This window comes from Eretmochelys imbricata, chromosome 3, assembly GCF_965152235.1.
Source record: "Eretmochelys imbricata isolate rEreImb1 chromosome 3, rEreImb1.hap1, whole genome shotgun sequence".
Lineage (NCBI taxonomy): Eukaryota > Metazoa > Chordata > Testudines > Cheloniidae > Eretmochelys > Eretmochelys imbricata.
In genome coordinates, this window is record NC_135574.1 from 64,656,336 (window position 1) to 64,668,335 (window position 12,000).

The window sequence follows — 12,000 nt, forward strand, 5'->3', positions numbered from 1 at the left end:
CAGCATCTGCCATTCTCCCAATTCCCCACTTTGCCTTATTGATACAGAAATTAAAAGCAAACAAATTATTTTGCCAATACAAGTAGCATTAGTTTATGCAGCCTCTGGGAGTTGAATACAATAGAAATAACAAATATTGATTAATTTAGAACTGGGCAGTATTTTGGGGTTCTGTAAATCAAGAGTTGAGCTTTGAATAGTTCAGTCAGCAGTCTGCCTAACAGATTTATAGAACATGTAATATAATTAAAGGCAAGTTTTATTTTATTCTCTACACTCGTTAAATGATTCAGCTATCAAACTCTGTTACCTAGATATTGCTATTTGGATGATATTATTGGAGTTATGTATTTACAGTTGCCATATGTGAAACAAAGTCCATATATCTAGCTGCAAACACCCACAAACTGTAAGCTTATGAGTATACTACAAGCTACTATCTCTTGGCTCACAACTATATAAATTACAATTATAAAAGTACCCTTGACGTAATAACATCATTGTCACATTTAAATCATTTGGGCCCTCAAAAAGCAGTTTTGTTAATAATGTGGAATAAATATCTATATACAGATGTCACATGGGCAGATTGCTGGAAGACCAGCAAACAAAAATTTCTCCAAAATAGTCACTAAGGAAACTGACTAGCATAACCAGTATCAATTTAGGGTTTAGGATCCAAAGTCCATTTTTCACTCTAAGTTTTTAGTATGATTGTAGACTTAACTACTGATGTTGCAGGTGCTTTAGACAACAGATTTTAAATTAACATCCTAGCAGTGACCAATGGTTATGTAGTTTTTTCTTCACTATATTTTCCATCCTACTTTACACTTCTCCTATCCCAAATTCTGACGCTAATGACAAAAAAAGCCATAGTACTAAACTTAGTGACATGAGAGGCGATCAAACTGTGCTTACTTAAATTAAGATGTTTCATTTAGAATATAATAATCTCTAAACCATATGTATTAGTAAGGAAGAACGATAAGGGATATTATAAAGAAGAATGAATAGCATTTTTGTTCTGCCATATATAGTGAGATAAAATCTTGCTTTGATAGGAAATCTTGATAGCATATCTTTTTTCTAGTAAGATTAGCATACAATAAATGATTCAGCAAGGTAGCAGTCACAATATTATTTTTAGAATAATAATTAAAATGTATATTGTCTTTTATATTTTCAAAGCCCAGGCCAAACAGTTAGTCACAGTATCTAGTGAGATGAGTAATAATGTACTGTATGAACATCCCCTAATATACAGATTTGGATATAGGCATACAGAAGGTAAAATTTTCAACACCACCTAAGTGACTTAGGACTCTAAGTCCTGTTTTCAAAAGTGACCTAGAAACTTAGGAGTCTAAGTCCCATTGACTTTCAATGAGTTTAAATGCTTAAGTCACTTTTGAAAACAGGCTTCGCTGCCTTTGAAAATCTTACTCTAAGTGACTATCCTAATGCCACACAGCAAAACAGTACCAAAGCTGGCATTACAATATGAGTTCCTAGCTCCTAGCCTAGCAATCAACCAGACCACGCTCCCTCTCCAACGGCTGGTTGACACTAATGCTGTAAGTCAACCTAAGGTACGCTACTTCAGTTATGTAACTGAAGTCGACGTAACTTAGGTCGAGTTACAGCGTTGTCTGCACCATGCTATGTGGACAGGAGATACTCTCCTGCCAACTTATTTTCCGCCTCTTGGGGAGGTGAAGTACAAATGTTGACAGGAGAGAGCTCAGCCATCAATTTAGCTGGTCTTCACCAGACCTGCTAAATCGACACCACTGCATCAATCACAGCAGTGCCAATTTAGCCGGAAGTATAAACAAGGCCAGACCTGACACAGTGGACATGGAAATGCCACTCTCTACAAATGGTCCTCAAGATTTTGTCCCAACAATCTTCTTCCCTTTAATTTGTGATACTAACATTACTGAACCTAGTTAAAATTTGACAGAAAGAAATCAAAGCAACAAAATCATAATACATAAGCTTTTCTACAGCACTTTTCATCTGCAGATCTCATAGCGCTTTACAAGGAAGTCAGTAAAAAGATAATTATCCTGATTTCAGGGGTGGAAATACATACTGTAACTAATGCATGGTTCCAAAAATAAAAAAGAATGAAGATCCTTGCTCAATAAGTCAGTCATTTGTCAGTTTACCTCATTTTCTGCAAGTAGAGCTACTGAAGGAATGCAGGCAGACATTCTACTCCTGGTGCTCAAAAGGAAAAACTTGTGCAATATTATAGAATTTAAATAACAGGACTCAGACTGAATTAGAACTCACTTTAGAACCTTCAAAGAGGTGAATTACTGTACAGTGATTTCTGAAAGCTATTAGAATAAATAAGAAAACTGTTTCACAAATAACTATACCCCAGTTGATGAAGACTAATTGGAAGTAAAGTGAGAAAATGGAGCAAATTTCTGTTTTCTCATTATCAAGATATCCAGATGGAAGTAGCCTTCTCAGAATAAATAAAAGAAAGAAATCAACATCCTGAAACCCAGCAGTCACAATACAAATTTTAAATTACAGCACATGCATCTTGATGTAATAATAACATTGTAGTGATACTACTGGAATTCAGGAGTTCCTGGCTTTCAGCCACAAACTCAGGCCATGTCTACACTACAAAAGTACTCCAATTTTACAGAAGTCGATTTTTGGGAACAGATTGAATGCATGAATGAATGCATGCGTCCACACAAACCACATTAATTCGGCAGTGAGAGTCCACAGTACCGTGGCAAGCGTTGACATTCTGAGCGGTGCACTGTGGGTAGCTATCCCACAGTTCCCACAGTCCCTGCTGTCCACTGGAATTCTGGGCTGAGCTCCCAATGCCTGATGGGGCCAAAAATTTGTCATGGATGGTTACGGGTAAATGTCGTCAGTCAACCCTCTCTCCCTCCCTCCGTGAAAGCAACAGACGACAATCATTTTGCGCCCTTTTCCCTGGATTGCCTGAGCAGACGCCATAGCACAGCAAACATGGAGCCCGTTCAGCTCACCCCAGCAGTTATGACCATTGTAAACACCTCGCGCATTATCGTGCGGCTTATGCAGAACCAGCAGCTGAAAAACCAGGCGAGGAGGCGACGGCAGCGTGGTGATGAGGAAATGAACACAGATTTCTCTGAAAGCGCGGTCCCCAGCAATTTGGAGATCACGGTGTTACTGGGGCAGGCTCATGCCGTGGAAAGCTGATTCTGGGCTCGGGAAACAAGCACAGACTGGTGGGACCGCATAGTGTTGCGGGTTTGGGATGATTCCCAGTGGCTGCGAAACTTTTGCATGTGTAAGGGCACTTTCATGGAACTTTGTGACTTGCTTTCCCCTGCCCTGAAGCACAAAAATACCAAGATGACAGCAGCCCTCACAGTTCATAAGCGAGTGGCAATAGCCCTGTGGAAGCGTGCAACGCCAGACAGCTACCGGTCAGTCGGGAATCAATTTGGAATGGGCAAATCTACTGTGGGAGTTGCTGTGATGCAAGTAGCCAACGCAATCACTGAGCTGCTGCTATCAAAGGTAGTGACTCTGGGAAATGTGTAGGTCATACCAGATGGCTCTGCTGCAATGGGATTCCCTAACTGTGGTGGGGCTATAGACGGAACGCATACCCCTATCTTGTGACCAGACCACCAGGGCAGCCAGTACATAAACCGCAAGGGGTACTTTTCAGTGGTGCTGCAAGCACTGGTGGATCACAAGGGATGTTTCACCAACATCAACATGGGATGGCCGGGAAAGGTTCATGACGCTCGAGTCTTCAGGAACTCTAGTCTGTTTAAACGGCAGCAGGAAGGGATTTACTTCCCAGATCAGAAAATAACTGTTGGGGATGTTGAAATGCCAATAGTTATCCTTGGGGACCCAGCCTACCCATTAACGTCCTGGCTCATGAAGCCATAGAGAGGCACCCTGGACAGTAGTAAGGAGCTATTCAACTATAGGCTGAGCAAGTGCAGAATGGTGGTAGAGTGTGCATTTGGACGTTTAAAGGGTTGCTGGCGCAGTTTACTGTCTCAGTTAGACCTCAGCAAAACCAATATTCCCATTGTTATTGCTGCTTGCTATGTGCTCCACAATCTCTGTGAGAGTAAGGGGGAGACGTTTATGGTGGGGTGGGAGGTTGATGCAAATCACCTCGCCGCTGAATACGCACAGCCAGACACCAGAGCGGTTAGAAGAGCACAGCAGGAAGCGCTGCACATCAAATTAGCTTTGAAAACCAGTTTCACGACTCGCCAGGGTGCTGTGTGACACTTCTGTTTGTTTCTCCTTGATGAAAACCCGCCCCCATGGTTGCCTCTAAATTCCCTGTAAGCCACGCGCCCTCCCCCCTTTGATCACAACTTGCTTGCAAAGGAAATAAAGTCATTATCATTTAAAAAATGTATTCTTTATTAATTGATTATAAAAATAAGGAGATAACTCACAAGGTAGCCCAGGTGGGATATGGGAGGAGGGTAGGAAAAGGCCACTTTAAAACTTCTTGAATGCCAGCCTTATGTTGCTTGGGCTGTCCACTGGGGTGGAGTGGTTGGGTGCCTGGAGCCTCCCCGCGCCGTGTTCTTGGGCATCTCGGTGAGGAGTCTATGGAACTTGGGGAGGAGGGAGGGCGGTTAAGCAGGGGCTGCAGCGGCAGTCTGTGATCCTGCTGCCGTTCATGAATCTCCAACAGACACCGGAGCATGTCTGTTTGATCCCGCAGTAGCCCTAGCATTTCCTCATGCCTCCTTTGATCTTCCTGCCGCCACCTTTCCTCACGTTCATCGGCCACTTTCCTGTACTCTGCTATTGTGTCCCTCCACACATTCTGCTGAGCTCTGTCAGTGCCGGACGACTGCATGAGCTCAGAGAACAATTCATCACGCGGGCGTTTTCTTCGCTGCCTTATCTGAGATAGCCTTTGGGATGGAGGAGGGAGGCTTGAAACATTTGCAGCTGCTGGAAGAAAAAAAGGGAGTGAAGTATTTAAAAAGATACATTTTACAGAACAATGGCTACACTCTTTTATGGTGAACAGCACTATTCACATTACATAGCACATGAGATTTTGGTACAAGGTCGCATTTTGCATCTTCTATTGAGTGCCTGCGGCTTTGGTGTTAGAGATCCCACACGCAGGGCCGGGCAACAGAATTCGGCTTGCAGGCGGCCATGGCAAGCCATAGTCTTTCGGCTTCTGCAACCTTCATAACAGCAGCCCCCTCCTTTCCCATACCAAGCAAAGCATGTTGAGTTGGCCATTTAGTGCTGCGGTTTTCCTGTTAACGTGCAGCAGCAGAAACCAAACTAACCCCCCACTCACCCAATTCTCTGGGATGATCACTTTACCCCTTCCCCCACCGCGTGGCTGGTATCAGGGAAGATCCTTGCTAGCCAAATGCGAACTCAGCGCCAATGCCCTCCTCCCCCTCCCACCGTGTGGCTAACTGCGGGGAGGATTTCTTTTCAGCCACAGGCAAACAGCCCAGTAGGAACGGCCACCTCTCAATGTCCCCTTAATTAAATTCCCCTATTTCAACCAGGTTACCATGAACGATATCACTCTCCTGAGGATAACACAGAGAGATAAAGAACGGATGTTGCTTGAATGCCAGCAAACACCGGGACCATACGCTGCCAGGCTTTGCCATGCAATGATACCAGATTACTTGCTACTAGCATGGCGTGGTAAAGTGTCTTACCATGGAGAACGGAATAAGGCTGCTCTCCCCAGAAACCTTCTGCAAGGGCTTTTAGAGTACCTCCAGGAGAGCTTCATGGAGATGTCCCTGGAGGCTTTCCGCTCCATCCCCAGACACGTTAACAGACTTTTCCAGTAGCTGTACTGGCCACGAATGCCACTCAAGTCCTCAGGGCTACTTAATCATTAAAAAATGCTTGCTTTTATAACGTGTATTATATTTAAAAAGGTACACTCACCAGAGGTCCCTTCTCCAGCTTCTTTGGGGTTGGGAGGATATTTCAGTCAGGGTGAGAAAAAGATCCGGGCTGTCGGGGAGAATGGTGTGCTGTGTGCTCTCCTCAAGCTCATCCTCCTCCTCATCTTCCTCATCCGCAAAATCCTCAGGCATGGCGGAGAGTACCCCATCATCGGAGTCCACGGACAGGGATGGAGTGGTGGTGGCGGCCCCCCACCCCTAAATTGCATGTAGCTCAGCATAGAAGCGGCATGTCTGGGGCTCTGTCCCGGAAGCGTCTGTTTGATTCTTTGGTTTTCTGGTACGCTTGTCTGAGCTCCTTAAGTGTCACATGGCACTGTGTTGCGTCCCTGATGTAGCCTCTGTCCCTCATGGCCTCAGAGATTTTTTTGAAATGTTTTGGCATTTCGCCTTTTGGAACATAGTTCTGATAGCACGGATTCCTCTCCCCATACAGCGATCAGATCCAGTACCTCCCATTCGGTCCATGCTGGAGCTCTTTTTCAATTCTGGGACTGCATGGTCACCTGTGCTGATGAGCTCGCCTGGCTAAACAGGAAATGAGATTCAAAAGTTCCCGGGGCTTTTCCTGTACACCTGGCCAGTGCGTCCAAGTTCAGAGTGCTGTCCAGAGCGGTCACAATGGTGCATGTGGGATAGCTCCCAAGGGCCAATACCTTCAAATTGCGTTCCCACTAACCCTAATTCAAAACAGCGATGTCGATTTCAGCGCTAATCCCCTCATTGGGGATGAGTACAGAAATCTGGTTTTAAGAGCCCTTTATGTCGAAAGAAATGGCTTCGTTGTGTGGATGGGTGCAGGGTTAATTCAATTTAACGCTGCTAAATCAGACAAACTCGTAGTGTAGACCAGGCCTCAGTATTCTAGCTCATGGTGCTCCTCTGAAGCTAATAAAACCACATGCATTAGTACAATTTCTAGAAGTCACGGTTAGACTATTGAGAGAAACAGACAATAATGCTAAAAGAACACAGTAAAAAAGGGGATACAGTATCAATGCCAGAGCAGTAAACAATTCAAAGGTATTTTAAATATATGCTAGAAATAGAAAGTAAAAATATCAACAACTTTTTGACCATGAAACTTTTTCCAGCACACATCTGTAAAGAGAAAGTTGTAATTTTCTCTAACTGTACCCATTCATTCAAAAACCATTTTCTAAAACCAGCTCGTGGTCAAACTGACATCGCTAACTTCATTTTTTCAGTTTTCTTCATGTATTTTTGATAACCCTTTAACTTCAACACTGTTTAACATTATTACTCTCAGCAGCTAGGCAGTTTGCATAAGATGTTATTTGCCAACAACCTATTACTCCACAGGAAAACCTCTTCCATTTTCACAGCAAATATTTATGAGAAAGAGCCTTGCTGAGAGGAAGGTGAAGAACATCCACATAATAACATACCTGGGGGAAAGGATAGCTCAGTGGTTTGAGCATTGGCCTGTTAAACCCAAGATCGTGAGTTCAATCCTTGAGGGGGCCACTTAGGGATCTGGGGCAAAAATTGGGGAATGTGTCCTGCTTTGAGCAGGGGGTTGGACTAGATGACCTCCTGAGGTCCCTTCCAACCCTGATATTCTATGATTCTATACCCTTCATTAATAAATACCTGAATAAGAAAGGATCAGAATGAAGGTACAAAACATGCTTCTCCAAGAAGACTCAAGAGCATTTTTAATACTCTTTTCGTAGGTGGTAGGAAGAAATGATGGCACATCTTTTCTGTGTAAGTAATTTCAACAGACTTATTATCTGTGTAAAAGTAGCTCATAAAGGCCCCAGTAAAGATAGTCTGTGCTCAGAAGAGCTCACAATCTGAATAGATAAAACAGAAAGGAAGTCTCTATGCTCATTTTACAGATGGAGGACTGAGACACAAAGATTAAGTGATTTCGCCAGAGAAATGAACTGCATCCCAGTCCAGTATCTTAACAAGATCTTCCTTCTCTCTTACTCATCTTCTTCTTCTTCTTTAGACAAAGGAGGCTTTTAGTGAATCCTTTCACATAATGAATTAGTTAACAAATGTTTTACCTTCCTCCCTACTAACCATTAGAGATAAAATATACTATTATTCTGGTCAACTTTCATTAGCAAAGTACATGCAATGAAAATTAAAATGAATTTAATTTTTGGCAACTGTTCTACTATTAACTTACAGGGATTTATTCTCTCATTGATACACAAGAGATTTCCTTGCCTAACCGCCATTAATGATGGAAGAATATTCCCTGAAAAATATAACATGGGATTTAGATACTAGACAGTATTGTCTGCAAAAAAAATGCACAATGAGATGAATTTGCTGAAAAAGACAGAATAAAAGTATTACAATACCCACTGGTATTTGAGCATCTAACTGTGTCTTGGAACAAATACTTTTCTAGAAGATCAGTAAATTCTTGGCCTGGATTAGCAAATTAATTATTTGAAACCTTAAATTCAAATCCAGAGTATTAAATAATAATACAAATTTGACAAAGCTCTTCAGGGTAGGAGCTATGTCTTCCGATGTGTTTGTACAGTACCAATACAAGGAGACCTCATCCCTGACTAACGACACTACAAACAATTAGAAGGAAAATATTAAGTTTTCTGTTGCCACACTACTTTTCAATGTATCCATGTCATACAATTAAAGAGAAAGGACAAACATTCTAAACCAGCAAAGAAACAAGCTCCTTGAGAGAAGCTAGACCAGAGCCTAGGTGCTGGAACTAGGGGTCCTGGGGGTGCAGCCACCCCTCCGGCTTGAAGTGGTTTCCATTACATACAGGGTTTACAATTTGGTTCAATGGCTCTCAGAACCCCTGCTTATAAAAACTGTTTCAGCACCTCTGGACCAGAGCAATAATTTTGGCTTCTAAACTTTAATAGGAAGAGCTATGAGGTTACAAATCTAAAGGAGCAAACTAAAAATTCAATTCCATCCCTGAGGGCTTATGTGCTATAATCACACCTCTCACCTCCAGAGGGCCTCCTAGCATCCAGGTTCAGCATTGCAAGGGTTCTCTGAGTCTAGCACCCCCATTAGTTGGTTCTGGTGCTACAACAGTCTGCTGTCCATGGCCTAGCCCTCCAACCGTTCCACTGCTCAGTCCATTCCCCTTCCTAGAGGTTACCCAAAAAGTCCAAAAAATAGTAAACAAGATCTAATGGCTTTCAATCCCAGTCTCTATCAGGTCTTTGCTTCTTTTATTCTTGACATCCATGATTCTCCTCTTGGTCCGGGGAAGAGCTAGGAGAATCCAGGCCTGCAACTTCACAAGATCTGCAGATTCTGTGGCCTTCACCTTGACTTTGTGGTTCATCACGGCTTCTCCTGAGGCCAGGTATGGAAGCGTTTCCTAAAAGTCAGTCTCAGGTTCTTCTCTGCAGCAGCAGGATTGTAATTTCTACCAGTTTTCTCTGCCCCTTGCCTTAATATAGTCAGTCTCTCTCTCCTCTCAACAGGAGTTTCCCCTTATCCCTCTTTCTGGGACTGGGGCTGTGGCTTGGACCTCTTTGTCTTAAGCCGGGTCTACACTTAAAAATTAGATCCATCTAGCTACGTCACTCAAGGTTGTAAAAAATTTGCACCCTGAGCACCACAGTTAGTCAACCTAAGTCCCACCATAGATGTGGATAGGTCAAAGGTAAAATTCTTCTGTCGTCCTAGCTACTGCCTCTCAGAGTGATATTAACTGCAGCAAGGGAAAACCCCTTTCCGTTGATGCACAAAGTGACTACACTATTGCGCTACAGCCGAAGCAATATAGCTGTGTCGCTTTAACATCTGTAGTGTAGACCTGGCCTTAGAATAATCTCTCTTTCCATCCTTTGCAGGAGTTTCCCCATAAACTCCAGCTCCAGAAAGAGGAGTGTCTCTCAGGCCATCTGCCTTAGGTTAATCAGCTGCAAGATTTTTGCCCGCTCCCTTCAGCTAAACACCCTTTCCATCTAGCCTTCCAATCTCAAAGGTTCATCACGCCAGCCTTCTCCTGTCAGTGTCTGCCCCACTATGAGGGAGGAGGCAGCTTTATGCTGTTCCACTTTCTCCCAACTCCTTCCCAATTCATAGGGTGAGAGGGGAGGCTTGCCCCACCCTCTGTGCAAGGCTCCTGACACTGGGCCCTTAAACATACAGGAACAGGATTCCCTCTCCAAGCACTATTCGGTCCTGAAGCTGCTCTCTCACTATCCCTATCTTCCTATAGGATCTTTCAAACCCTCCAACAGCCATGACAGGTGGTGGGATAGGCTGACAACTAGGCACTATTGCTGTTGATAGCAGATTACACCGTCACACATGTATAAATGTTTTTGCTTAGGCAGGATTTCTGTATAAGGTAACTGGAAAGCATGTAGTGAATGGATAAGCATAAAGTCACTCAAAGTAGTGGAAAGAGGAGAGGTACTTTGTTTTTAATTCTGTTACTTTTCATAGAATCATAGAATATCAGGGTTGGAAGGGACCTCAGGAGGTCATCTAGTCCAACCCCCTGCTCAAAGCAGGACCAATCCCCAACTAAATCATCCCAGCCAGGGCTTTGTCAAGCCTGACCTTAAAAATACCTAAGGAAGGAGATTCCACCACCTCCCTAGGTACCGCATTCCAGTGTTTCACCACCCTCCTAGTGAAAAAGTTTTTCCTAATATCCAACCTAAACCTCCCCCACTGCAACTTAAGACCATTACTCCTTGTTCTGTCATCAGCTACCACTGAGAACAGTCCTTTTCTTGCAGAGTATCCTATACAGATTTCAATAGGATCATAATTGGGCTCCAAGATTGCCTCATAAAAACAGCCCAAGAACTAAAATGGGAAGAGAAGAGAAGAAACATTTCTAGGCTCTGTAGTCTAGTTAGAACTAAAAAATTCCTCTTATGAAGGTACTACACTGGCAAGTGAGCTTTTTCTCACTTTTATATTATATTTATTTAAGTAGACAGCCCTCCCAACAACCAGCAAATCTCATTCAACAGTCTCCCTCTATTATGTATTCCATATTATTTATTTTCAGACTATGGCCTCAATGGCTACTTTATTCAGATCAGCAGAAACCAAAACACAATGCTGAGCAAATAAAAATATACTGCTGTTTAACTCGTACGTCCCAATGCTGTTCATCTCTGTATTCATGGAGTTCTCCCGCAGTATACTCTTTCAAATCAACATTTTAAGAAATAAACCATAAGTGAACCACTAATGTCTAATTTAGATGAGTTGGCGCACTGTTGCTAAACACAAAAGCTGTAGATTTTATTCCCAATTATTCTTAATTTTTAGCAACGTGAGTAGAAAAGAAAGAAAAGATTTTCTTTTTTCCCCTCTTCATTTTATTTTTCAAGAACATTTGTGCCAAACTGTTTTTAAAAGCAAAAGCAAAAAAACAAAACAAATGTCATACAAAGAAGTTTGAGTACAACTTATTCAGGGGACAGTTTCTTCATCTTATCTGCAAATCGTTAAAGAAAACAGTTGGGGATGACTGATTCCCGGGTACATAGTAGACCACGACTGCATACAATAAATCCTACAGCCAATTACCAGGACACAGTTACCTGCCTTTACAGTGCTATATAAGTGCAAATTATTATAAACCTGCCAGTTGCAAGTAAAATACTAGTCAACTTAGAACAAAACCACAGGTCTCCAGACACACTTGAATGACTGGGAGTACTAATATTATAACAGTACCTCTTATGTAGTGCTTATCATCAGTAGATGTGAAAGCATTAGCTAAGTCATTGCAGTTTGTTTCCCATATTTATATATAGCCAATTTTCATGCTTGTCCTGGAAGCTCCAAGTAGGGAGATGTAGCAAAAAATGACTGGATGAGGAACGGGTCACAGTGCCCCTAAAAGGCTCAGACAGTACCACATTCGAACAGCTGAGCCAGAGTAGTCCTGAGCCACACATTCCAAGCTTCAGGACTACAGAGTCGAACAACCGGTGTGTAATTCACTGCTCTAGAGAACACTCTGGGATACCACATACATGAAAAGGGCTACAGCATATGAGAACAATCCTGGTCTACA

The 12,000-nt window shown here is 42.7% G+C and overlaps 1 protein-coding gene across 5 annotated transcripts in view; it reads right to left on the reverse strand.

Moving 5' to 3' along the window:
• Positions 1–12,000, reverse strand: part of UBE3D (ubiquitin protein ligase E3D) — a 110,965-nt gene that overhangs the window by 62,707 nt on the left and 36,258 nt on the right. The window contains exons 9-10 of one of the 5 annotated variants that reach the window (XR_013345586.1): positions 5,953–6,860; positions 4,479–4,971 (exon numbers count right to left, since the gene is read on the reverse strand). The exons of 3 other annotated variants lie outside the window; for them this stretch is intronic. Coding sequence is in view for 1 of the 2 variants with exons in the window: in XM_077812758.1 (XP_077668884.1) it covers positions 6,455–6,500 (46 nt within the window). In the remaining variant the exon portion in view is untranslated. Of the gene's footprint in view, positions 1–4,478; positions 4,972–5,110; positions 6,861–12,000 lie in introns of those variants that run through there. One more of the 5 variants, XM_077812758.1, reaches the window with a different exon arrangement.